General features: G+C 36.5%; 1 protein-coding gene across 11 annotated transcripts in view; it reads right to left on the bottom strand.

Moving 5' to 3' along the window:
• WDR33 (WD repeat domain 33) overlaps nucleotides 1–13,278 on the bottom strand; it is a 123,738-nt gene that overhangs the window by 44,363 nt on the left and 66,097 nt on the right. For all 11 annotated transcript variants that reach the window (XM_019717942.2, XM_074334643.1, XM_074334674.1 and 8 more), the window contains 5 exons: nucleotides 12,243–12,311; nucleotides 11,550–11,654; nucleotides 9,282–9,377; nucleotides 8,958–9,109; nucleotides 7,150–7,247 (listed from right to left, as the gene is read on the bottom strand). In XM_019717942.2, the coding sequence (XP_019573501.1) occupies nucleotides 7,150–7,247; nucleotides 8,958–9,109; nucleotides 9,282–9,377; nucleotides 11,550–11,654; nucleotides 12,243–12,311 (520 nt within the window). The remainder of the gene's footprint in view (nucleotides 1–7,149; nucleotides 7,248–8,957; nucleotides 9,110–9,281; nucleotides 9,378–11,549; nucleotides 11,655–12,242; nucleotides 12,312–13,278) is intronic.

Consider the following 13,278-nt stretch of genomic DNA (forward strand, 5'->3'; position numbering starts at 1 on the left):
GGGGGAGGGCCATGACACTTCAAGAATTCACACTAATCATCAAAAACCCACCATCGCTTTTATATGAACTCTCCCAAACCAATCTAACAAATTCTAGCATTGAGGTTGAAACCTGAGTACAGGACTTTACATTTATTTCTATTTAAAACTTTACATGTTAAGTTTGTATTCATTAAGTATACCATCACAGTGTCTTCTTGAATGCTGACATTTAGAGAACTTGGTAGTTTTGAATCACCTGTAAATGTCCACGGCAAGCCATCCAGATTATTAAAATATGTTAAAAGGGGCGGAGGCCAAGTAAAGATCTTGCAGCACCCTGAATACTTGCCTCAAAGGTAACAAACATCCAGTGAAAACTTACTTTGGTGATGACCTTTCCATCATGCAGATACAAAGCCATGTTCTACCATGACCCACAGATTAGTTCAAAAGATTGCGTATGGTTTGGCTACAATTTCCTTGAACCCCACCAGTATTTCTACAAAACTAGGGTTCTTTTAACATGACGTGACGTATCCAAACTACTGGTTCTCAAATGAAAGCAATCATATGTCCCTTAATGAGCATTTTGTAAGATGTTTATTCTCAGAGTCTGTGTGTGTGCACTGGCACCTTTTAAAAACCGTTGATGTGCAGCAGCCATTACCAATGAAGTTCACTTCAGCAGAGTAGAGGTCACCAACTACTTATTAGAAAAAGCAGTCATTAGGTCTGACAGGACCAAGAACTACTACTCTAACCTTCGATGACTCCTGGAGTCACAAATGACTTTGTTTGATGATACATAAAAAGTGTCTGTTGGAGATAAAATATTGAGCTCCCTGGTATGGAGTTTCCAGAATTCACCTTTGTACTCCTTGGGTCTTCATTCATGGTGATTTCCCTCAGTATTTCATAACTGTTTTAAAGTGGTAGAATACTTTTCCTTTCCATCTGTGACAAAACAGAACTGGAGATGGAGTGGGGAGCCCCACAATGTTTGACAGGCAAAGGGAGAGGTGATGCTAGGTGCAGGGAATACTCATGGTTCAACTTTTGAATAGATAATTTACAAAGGAGAAAAATATATACATTGCCCCAAAACAGCAACAAGTTTGCCACTTCTTAAGCTAGGTGTCCTCTTCCACTGGAACTCTCCATGACATCAGTACTTTTGCTAGTTCAGAATGATGGGCAAGAGGCATGCACTCCTCAGGGGAGGGTTATAATAAAGCAGCACACCGGGCTGTGGAGAAGCACAACCTCCTCTGTCCTAAGGCACTCTTGTTTATACACAGGAGTGTCTGGGCCCCTTCCTGGGGTTCCCTAGAGACCAACGCAATATTTAAAAACATCAGCAAGTTAATGCAGATACAATTCACTGTGCTAATCCAAGTAACATGGGCTATTATTCTAAAACCATGTAATCAAACATAGTTCTCTTAAAGAGAACTATATTAAAATATATTCAAGGGGAAAAAACATAGAGGCCTCAGCAGACTGGCGGCAAGAGACTTAATAGTGCTCTGTGGAGAAATTAAGAGTATTCCTGAAATATGAGTGAGTAAAGGAAAAAAGTAACTATGAAAAAAACAGTATCTATTGGGTACTTAACCTCCCTCATCGACAACTTAATATTTTTACCTTATATTTTATTAAAGGACCTACCCACTAATAAGCCAAAAGCTTATCATATATTTTTATAATTTTATCACCTTTTTCCAAAGCTCTGAATTTTAACTAAAAGCTATCAAAGACCTGATTAGGTGGGAAGCTCTACAGTAGAACAGGGTAGCTAATTCATCAGCAGATTGAATTTTAAGTCTTACTCAAATTTAACTGAAGCAGACAATTACAGAATATTTAACAGATGCAAAAGCTCTTTCTGAAATCAGCTGCCTAAGTTATTAATCACAGTAATTTGTCACTGCCAAAAAACTGTAATGTTTATACACAGGTGTGTCTGGGAGCTGCTCTTCACTCAATTAAAACATAAATGAGATTGCAGCAACATATAGCTCTGACATCCCAAGAAGCCAAAGATGTCTTTTCAACAAGTTTTTACCATATATACTGTGCAATATTTAAAACAAGTGCAGATATAGAAAGAACAAGGCACAGTATAAACATCTAAAACAATTCCTATAAAAATGTGAATGCACCTTATAAAATGAATATTTCAGGACCTTACTACACTAATTTCTTCAAATAATGGGCTTTCACAGTAAAACCGTGTTTCCCCGAAAATAAGACCTAGCCTAACAATCAGCTCTAATGTGTCTTTTGGAGCAAAAATTAATATAATATATTCTATTCTATTCTATAAGACCAGGTCTTATATTACAGTAAAATAAGACCGGGTCTTATATTAATTTTTGTTCCAAAAGACACATTAGAGCTGATTGCCCGGCTAGGTCTTATTTTCGGGGAAATGCAGTATTAATTCTTTTTCCCTCTCATACTCAGGTTATTTACATAGGGGAACCTACTATGATCCAGTCTTTTTAGGAGAACAGAGGAGAAAGAGCCTTAAATAAACTCTTCTTCAAAACAAGGAAACCCAGGTAGAGGTAGCAGGTGTCCCTAGGTAAAATGGGCCCACGTGGTTGTTGGCTGGCTGACGAAATGAGATGTACCTAAAGTGCTTTTAATACTAAAACAGACTATGTTACTGGAAGGAGTTATTCTGCTACAGGCTATTTTAAAGGAAGCTGGGTGTTTCTGTTTTTCATCTTGGGGAGAATAGACAGGATTTTACGGAATGTTCTATAAAACAGTAACTTAGGTCCTTTAATCATAAACTATGTGGTTTGCCAATTTTACTTTAGTAAGTGAAATTATTTCCAATAAAAAGCATCCGAGACTTTCGGAACATTCAGATTTTGTAAACATATCTTCACACAGTTCAAAACCACACTGCTGAACCAACAGATCTTTGCAGACGGGTTGGTCTCCTTTGTTAGAACCCACAGTCAAATGCAATCAGGAGGAGATACACAAGCACTTACTAAGCTAAGCGTCCTCGGGTTCATTTCCTCTCCATGAGTGCTATATTTGAAAACTGCAAACAGATCGTACCTCCGAGTCTTAGTATAACCCCTTATGTCCACGTTCTATTTATACAACCCAGTGTGTATCTTATAATCCATTTGAAGTTTGAACTATTGAATTAAATTTTTTTAATTGTAAACTATATCATACATTGAAAACCTATAACCTAGAGGAATAATATTAAAGAAGAGTGGTAAAATGAACTTGAATACCTAAAAGAGTTCTCTCTACCCACACCCCTCTCCTCTTCCAAAACAACTCTACAATTCTGTCATCATGGGTCAGGAAAACATACTGCTAATTATCAGACACCCATGCTGATGATACTTTTAAAACACAAAAGAGGCAGTTAAACAATGGGTAAGAGTGTGAACTCTGGAGCCAAATAACCTGAGTTCAAATCCTAGCCCCAGCTCCTCTTACAAGCTACATGACCTTGGGCAGGCTTACTTAACTTTTTCCTACCTTGGTTATTCATTTATAAAATGTGGAATAAACAATGTTTATCTCATAGGGTTATTAGGAAGATTAAATAAAGTATTTAGAACATGCCTGATACATAGTAAGTGTAATGTGTCAGCTACTGTTGTTAAAATCAGGAAGGTAAAATAAAATTCAAGCATACTGAAACTTGCAGACTGGATTCTTTTCAAGGATATTATGCTTCTCATTAAAATCAACGTCAGTATTCTTACTGATTCCATATTTTCAACGCTTCTCATTTACATTTTAGCTAGTCATAAGTGATCTGCTTCTAACTATACACTGACAAAACTACACTTCTAACACTGTCATGACTCTACTCCCATATTATCCAACATCTTAAATTTGTGAAAATATCTTACCTTCCCCACTAAACTTTAAGCATGAGGATGGGGTCATAACTTAAAAAAAAATAAATTCTACCTGTGGTAGCATGTACAGCCTATGCTAATGAAACAAACCGATTTTAATGGGTCTATTTCACCTGAAGTCAAATGTATAAACATCAGTAACCTAGAGGCCCCTGTACTCCTAGTGCTTAAATGTTATTTCAATCCCAGTACACAAATTGGGTGCTGTGACTCATACTAGAAGGATAAATGTGTGTAAATTACACCAACTTGCACTTGACATATACATGGACTCCTCAATGCTGCACTATATTCAGTCTCCTAAGTGCCTGTTTTTCCTACCTACGGACCAATCACCACAGCCTTCTGAGTAGCAAGTCTCCTGACAATAGATCTATGCTCATCATTACCTTAAAAATACTGATTACTTTCTCTCGTGTGACTTCCTCCTTTTCCAAGAAGCTTTAAAAACAGCCTCAGAAAGGACACTAACAACGACGGTCAATTAATTCTGCACTGAACAGTAGGGTACCCTGGCTTCTGCCACGCATGGGGTTCTGTATGCTTACAGCGGAAAGACCTCATTCAGAAGACATGAAAGCTGTCTGCAAACACTCAGAAATTGCTGTATAGAAGAGAGTACAGACTTAATCATGTTCCAGAAGGCAGGACAAGTTGTAAGGAAGCAGATTTCTGATATAATACAAGAACTTTCTGAAAACTAGAGCTATCTAAAATTGGAAAAGGGAATTGTGTTAGGTAGAGAATACTGTATCACTAAAATGTTTGTAAGTAGAAGACTGCTTTTTAGGAATGATGCAGAAAGGTAAGTATTTGATAAACAGTTGGACTACATGATCACAAACCTCCTTTTCAAGGATTGTGGATTTTCTTAACACTCAGTCTCAAGCGAGGGCCTGCGGCACAACACGGACACCTGCCCGATGGTGCAGGGTCTGTGAGGTTTGTGACCCCATGTGTCCTATCCCCATGTGTCTGACTTTATGAACTGGACAGCCATCACCCCCGATCCCCAACCCACCAAGTGAAGGACAGGAAAATTATAACAACATTGGTTTCATTATTGTATAATTATCTCTAAAGTTCAGAAAATTCAGAAAAATGAGGAATGATGGAAAAATGTATACTTGGAGTCTAATAACTCGTCTACTATACCAGGCCTGCTACTAGAACTACTACTTGAGTGGTAAAATTAACTTGATTTAAAATAGTCATATTTGTTGCATATATTCACTGAGAAACTAAGAAAAAACTCATAAAGTGAGTAAAATATTTTTTAAAGCAAAAAACATGAATGTTAGAATAGAAATCCTGAAAGCACATGGAAGTGCATGTTTGAAATTTCCATAGTAAAAACTCAAAAAGAGCCCCTCCATAAACAATAAAACTCAACTTTTAATCAACATGATATTGGTGTATTTTTTAAGGACAGGTAATGGTTTAGCACCCAGTTTATCCAAATTCACCTGGACTCAAATATGAAAATATTTAACTGCTGGTTAACATCTTACATACACTCTAAATTTCAGAGGAAAAGCTCTTAAGCACTATTTAGAAATAGTTTCATTATCCAAACCGAGTAACACTTCACTGGAAACTGTGATTGAAATGTTATCATATAGTAGGTTTTCTTTTTTTTCATCTAAGATGCATAGTGATTTTCTATCAGACTCCAGTTATTCTAGTCCTAGCCCCTTGTAAAATGAACTTGTTTTTGATAGTCTAGAATCGCGTTTAATAAATTAGTTTGTTTCCTCTATATTTCTTAGGATTTTCAAAGCCTAGAAAAGCTGTTTATCTTATTTCTATTTAATAGCTAACACTTCTACTAATAGTGAAAAAAGATGCAACGTTAGTGTAGCATTAGCCTAGGAGTTAAGTGATAAGATTCTAGTCCTGGCTCGGAACTTATTTTACATTAAACGTATCACTTAAGCCTTTTAGGTCATGGTACTCACCCATAACACAACTCAGACTCGATGATTTCAGACTCCATCTAGTTCAGATGTGGTACAATAGTGTGACCCCCATAATGAGGACACCCCTTCAATCTGATAGGTACTAGGTCCTCACGCTAGCTACCACAATGCAGTACGATGGATGAACCCACACATGACGTGCAAGACCAGGAGTGTGTAAGCAAACGTGATTTAAAAAAATAATACTGGCTTGAAGTATGGGTTAATATCAAGAGCATTTATTTTCTTGTCTAGAAAGCATCAACACTATATGCTGCAAATAAAGCTCAGAAAAATTGTAAAAAACTTACAATTCAACCAAGACAACTAACTCTGCTGACTCTTGAACAGAAGGGGAAATTCCGAAACAGTAATTCCTTGACACCCAATGTCTATGGCACCCATACTTCCCCCAGCCATTTATGTACCAGATGAAGCTGTTACTTGCATGGCATACTGAAATCCAGAGTATGGGATAGAATGTCCTCTTGGTTAAATCAGGACAGATTCAAATGAAGCACTTGAGAAAAGTACCTTCCCTAGTTAACAAGAAACTAACGAGATTTAGTTAGAAGGATAAATGTTTGTGTTTCAATGTTTGTATTGCATATGTAAAACTTAGTTAATTCCGTAACTCTAACAAACACCACTGAATTCACATAAATGGTGATATACCATTAGTATTTCAACAGCCCTGCTTTATGAGTCTAAAACTAAGCTAAGCCAAGTGAAAATATGGACTTCTTTTGTAAGATGTTAGTTTATACCTATGGTATCAATGAAAGTAAACAGGAATCCCTCCAAAATTTAGTAACAAATGGGCCATGCAGTACAAATGTGATATACTGACAAACTATCAGCTTTCAGAAACAGCAATACTAAGAAGTGCAGCTATTAACGACTCAGCTGATTCACATTGTAAAAAAACTGCCAGGAGAATGTGAACTATCTAAATAAAATTAGTGTCAGTATGTTGGAGAAAGGTATCCTGGGTACAAGACAGGAAAAGGAATACAGCCCTAAAAGATGCATACAGATAAGCAAGTAATTGGGGGGAAGAGGGTGAAGAAGGGGAACAATTGTATTTAATTTATAGCTCAAAGAATTCAAAGATAACATTAGTAGTATAAATCTACAAAATGATTGTGAACCAGAGTTTGGGTTTCTTTAAAGAGCCTGACTAAGATGGTGTATATGTAAGAAAATTGAATGGAGATGTAAGCTGGCATTGTGGCACTGTGAAGATTTAACCACAAATGCTTTCCCTATTTAAATATTCCAATCAGTACTGTTAGTACACGTACCTCGGAGAATTCTTTCCTCATGGCAACGAAGAAAGTCCCAGATTCTAACAGTGCCGTCATCAGAGCATGTAGCAAATTTATTATCCGTGGGTGAGAAACTGTTACATGAAGACACACAGCAGGGGAAAGAAGTCAGCATTTAACAGATTACCTGCACTTCTCAGACAGGGAAAAATAAAAACAGTGTACTGCATTATAAATAGAAGAGGGAGGTATCCAACAGTGAAGGCGCCTTAAAGAGAACGTTGTCAGCTAACAATTGCATCTCATCAAAAGAAGAATTCAATAGAGTAGTTGCTTCTTAGTGTTCCATCACCAGTATCAGAGCACTTTACAAGTGTATTATTACTACTAACGCTAGCCATGCGCCCCACAGCACACTACTTTCTATCGTACCAACAGAAAACATGGAGCTCGTTTAAGTGTACAAACTAAATGAATTGTTTCTGCAATATTCCTGGAAACAGTCTCTTAAATCACATAGGAACACTGCTCAAAAAGTTAGCATCAGCTTCTTTCTGCCTCACACACTTCATGAACTAACAAACTGAAAAAATTTGGGCAGGGGCTATTTAAGGACTGGTTGCTAAACATCCTTACGTAAGATGTTTCCCATTTATTTAAAAGGTCTGTGGAAAACTTTCACACCTTCTTCCTGGCGAGCTATTCCATAAATGTTGCACCTTTTGATGAAAACTTTAACTTAGGGACATTCAGACCTGTGTTTAAAGCCGAAGAACCCGCTGCAAAGGAGGGAGCCATTTTTTCCTCCCTGTGGTGAGATCAGATCATCGAGCTTCTCATCTAACTCTGAGAACTCCCTTGAACTTTTAAATCCTGTGACTAAGAAAGGACCCACTGAAAACTCAATGTATGGGCAAGACACTACAGCAAAGTCTTGGCAGAAGCATGTTATACAACAATTTTTGTTAAGATTCTGAAAGTAGAAATGGTGACTACAATGGGTGGTGTTTCTATAAAGATGCCAACCCCCGACCACACATGGGTGGCACACCATGAAGAATGCTGCTTAGCTTTATTCTGAGGCTGCAGCAATTCTTCAGGCTGGTTTCTGAAACTTTCTTCTTCCAGTTTTACTATACATATCTCATTCATATGTAAAAATATACAGCTCACTGAAAATATTTTAAATTCCAATTATACATTTGCATAACTGATGTTATCAACAGTGAATCAGAAGAAAGTCCTAGAATCTTCTTGACAATGGTCTGCTTACAGTTTCAAAGCTTGAAGAACCCATTCATTACTCCATTAATGTGTGCCATATCCAGGCTTACTTGTGAGTTTTTGGACCTACTATACTTTCCTTTGAAGTTGTGGCATAACCAAGCCAACCAGGTCTTCACTTAAGCCTTTAAGCCTTTTTTTCTTGTATTTTGTGTGAACTCTGAAAGTGTTTTCTGTAGGCTTTAGATTTTATTCAGTTGTATAATTAAAGACTGAATTCTTTATTTGGAATGAAATATTCTTGTCTTACACAGTAGGTAATAAAAAGGAATAACGTATACACATTATTAACCATAAATGAAAAGAGAAAACCAGTGCAAAATGTGGCAGACAATACATCGCTAACATATTGTAAAGGCTGATACCAGGACAACACTACTTCAGAAAGGTGCCAGCAAAATGGTGAATGTGTGAAAACAAAGAAAAATACTGTGTTTATAGGGTGCAGAAAGTTTCCCAGATTCTGACAGAGCCCATGCATCTCTGCACCCAGAATACACTTAGAGAGTAACTGAACCATGACAATAGGGACTACAGAAAATGGTATATTGTGTATAAACCTGGCCTCTCTAATCGCCTCCTTATGTGCCTGGAACATCTTGACGTTGTTCATGTTCGATTGCCAATATTTCACATATCCTCCGTGATCTGCTGTCAACATCCACATGTCATTATGCGACCAAGTCATGGCCCTGACTGGGCTATCGTGAGCCTGTGAAAACATAAAACATCTGTAAACATTATATGCAGTAATATATGATGGAAGGATTTATAGGAGTATATATTAACTCAACACTGATTTGTCCAATTGTTAAGTTTAAAAGGCCAACAAAGTTACTTAATAGTACCACAAAAAGATGCTACCATCTAATGATTACTGTTACCTGTAATATTGTTTCAAAATTGAAAGTGAGTCCATTCCACAAGGTGAACTCTCCACTAGAAGCTCCAGTGACCAACCGTCTTCCTTCTGGAGTCCACTGGGAAAGAAAAGAAAATAGGTTATACAAGGCCACAAATCCTCAATCCTAAATAATTTTTAAATATTTAGAAAGTCTTTATTTACAAAATATCCAATAACTGACATTAAGCAGCTGATACCAACTTTTCTTAAGTGTAGCTCAGACTTATAAGCAAGTGCTTTGTCAAAAAAGAACTTCATTAACACTGCAGGGAAAGCTGTAGTACTTTAGCTCACTGACTAAATTAAAAATAGTAAGTGCATTATAAGTACCCTGCTAAGTTACACAGGTCTATGTACTCTAAAGAGCATTTTAAAACAAAATCTGCATAGACCTCAACTTCCTAGAATACATGGCAGACTACATAAATAAGACAGATGGTCGGTCACCAGAAAAACTCAAGGACTGACAGCTAGTGGACTAATTCAGGCAGAAAAGTTACCAGTGTTTTATGAAAAAACAGCGTAACAATAAGTTCCAATTTAAGGAACATCAAGACTAACTTTAACTAGAAACTAAATGTACTAAAAAAACGTTTTTAAGCTCTCCTCCATTCACAGTATCAAACAGTAACAAATCTTATGCTGATCTACTCTCAAAAAAGATGTAATACAATAGATTCATGACTAACACTACACCAATATTTTAATGTCACAATCTTCATACTGAAAGGAATCTGACACGTTTATTAACTCAAAACACAATGTATTTTTTTCTTATATTTTATTTTCAAGTTTCTTTTTGCTTAGAAGATATAAATACACAAGATGTCAATACAACAATCCTGTTTTCCAAAATAAAAGCTGTGACACACTTGAAAAATACCAGTGTGCTTATAGGAACAGCAGGATGGTAAATTAAGCAGAATGGGTGACAATTTGGCTTTTTATTAATAAGCTTACCTGTAGATTGTGATTTTAATTATTATGAATAAAATCCTCCGTTCTGTTATCTGCTATGAATCCCAAGCCAGTAAATACTACAGGCAGCCAAACTGTAGGCAGGATCCAGTTTTTATGTCTTAATACCTTCTGATTTGGACTATGCCTCTATATGTGCACATTTCTCCTAAGAATTTTTAGCTTCATCCCCAAATGAGAAATTTACTCATCTAACAAGGTAACAGGATACAGAATGCTCAGATATTATTCACTTCTAAAATGTGTTCTGGGTTATACTAAGAGGATACTGAAATTAGCTGCACATCATACCCCTTTTACCAAACTCCCTGGCAAACAAAATTATCCTCCTAACACAAAGGCCACTGAAATAAGTGTTTCTTGACTGATGTTTCTACTGCTTTAGGCCTCGGAAGTGAATGGGAGGCCTCAAACTGACCGCACCACTTTTATGGAGATCAAATCAGCATCTTGTCCCGCCCTTCTCATTTCCCAGTGCTGTCTATCACACCTCTCTCATCAGAGGACTGACTTACTCTGCTCATCTGCCACAACGTTTGCTATGACTCTCTTTTCTGTCCCTTTTTTTTTTTTTCAATTCTTGTTTGCTCAACTTTGATTATTAACTATCCTACGTTTCTAGACTTGATATTGTGCATTGTCACTTAGGAAATTACAAAGAAAATGATTATACTATTATCTATGGGAATATTATAATAACTGGATGCCTGGGAAATAGAGACGGCAAGACTTTTGATTGCAAATCCCTTCAAATTTTAATATTTTGAGCCATATCAATGTACTATTTATTTTAAAATTATATTTGAACAATTTCAGTGAAATGTCTTATATTAAGTACCTACTATGTACCTTCATGGAGCTGACAACTATGGTCTACCATTGGTCTTCAGCTCTTCTCAGATATTTTCCTTCCTAGTGACACCTAAGAGTTTTCATTTACCTTGATATGTCACTTTCTAAACAGCAACAAAAGCATTCCTGTTCAAGAGCAAGTCAGAGACCTGCTGCAATATATATCCATGGCCAGGCCAGCTCAGAAGGAACTCTATGGAAATTGCAACATGAAGAAAATAATCCAAAAGTAATATCTTACTAAATGTGAATACAGTGGATAAATAATTGGGTGTTCCAAAATACAATTATTAGCAATACACTGATTTTTATCCCAGATATACATTTAAAATAATGTTTAATTTTCTTTGTCCTGTTAAATATATTTACAGATTAACTCAGAATTAATTTTTCCAAAAATACCCAAGAGAATACTTACCCTAACAACAAATACTGGACACTTTACTTTATTTGTTGATGTTCGAACAAATTTTGTTGTTACTGCATTCATAGGATTATTCAACATCCCTATAGGTGGGACGAGCTATTAAAAAAAAAGAAAAAAATTGGATTTTAAGAGCTCCTGATTGTATATAGGGCATAAACCTGGGACATGGCAAAGTTATTATTGCAACATTCAGGACTATACAGGACTTTCAAAAAAACTATAACCGATTATAATTAGTCTATATTAACTAAATGAAGAAAACTGAGATACAGGCAAGTTAAATGCCCATTACTACTAAACAATAAAATCAAGTACCAGATTTCCCCAATTACTTCTCAAAGTCAACACAATTAAGCATGTTCACAATAAGCCAAATTTAAAATTAACTTTCCTGTTACACAGACTTTGAGGCAGTGCAATATTTTGCTGGACACTGCTGCTTTAAGCCATACATCAAAAGTTCACTGTCGTTAGATTAAAAGGAAAAATTTGAGTTGAGATAAAAAAATAGAAAACAACTCTTGGTTTACACAGGTATGTTATATTATCCCTTTACAAATGTTTTGTTTTAACTATAAAGATGTCAAGAGATAAGTCCATGTTTGAATTTGAGATCACATATGTTCAGTTCACATGTCCAAACAAAGAGGTGTGATGAAGCTAGATGACACATCTCATACTTACATCATTGTAATAACCTGCATCAGGCTGAATGGCTCGCATATCTCTCTGGTCTCTCTGCCATATTCTATTCTGTTAAAAATAGATTAATTAATCAATTGATATATGATCTAATTGCATTCAATATGAAATTAAAGCAAATATTAACAAAATGCAAGCTGTTATTAAATGGGGGAAAAACAGAATTAAAACTTATTCATTATGTCTTAAAACATGTTAATAGAGTGGCATCGTATCCTACTGACAACGCTTGGAATTTCCCTCCCTCCTTTCCTTACACACATTACCCCCAACCAATCACCCAAGATGCTGCTGACTCCAACACACCGTAATAAAGGAAAACGGGTAAGGGGTAGAGAGACATTTCCAATTCCTTCAAAAGCCTCAACACAAAACAATTCCTCTCAAACTCTCCTAGTCTACTTTTCCAACTAAATACATGGAAAAGCCTAAATCTGCCTTTACCTTTGAATGAATTTTTTCTCCTACCATGTTTTCCTGAAAATAAGACCCAGCCAGCCAACCAGCTCTAATGCATCTTTTGGAGCAAAAATTAATATAAGACCCCGGGCTTATATAATACCGGTGTCTTATACTACATTACATAAGGCACCAGTCCCCGGTCTTATATAATACTGGGGTCTTATATTAATTTTTTCTCCCAAAGATGCATTAGAGCTGACTGTCCGGGTAGGTCTTATTTTCAGGGAAACACGGTATGTGCTGGCAATATACTAATTATGCCCAATATACAAATAGGTCACTAACAACAGGTCTCAGTTAATGAAAAGCAGACTAATGTTCTCCATGGGAAGCCAGAGCAGACCAAAACCCAATTAAAGCAATAGGAGGTTAGTGATGAAAAGCAAATCACAGAGGCTAATTCCTACGTTAAGACAACCAAATAAAGAACTCAAAAGGGAGAAACGTCAAGCTGACAGAGGTGTCGGCGAACCCTACTCTCCGTTTATTTGCCATCTCGGAGGTGCTTTCCCCTATAGGACGGACTGTGGCAGGTGCTCCGCCCTCAAGCAAGTGG

This window comes from Rhinolophus sinicus, linkage group LG01, assembly GCF_036562045.2.
Source record: "Rhinolophus sinicus isolate RSC01 linkage group LG01, ASM3656204v1, whole genome shotgun sequence".
Lineage (NCBI taxonomy): Eukaryota > Metazoa > Chordata > Mammalia > Chiroptera > Rhinolophidae > Rhinolophus > Rhinolophus sinicus.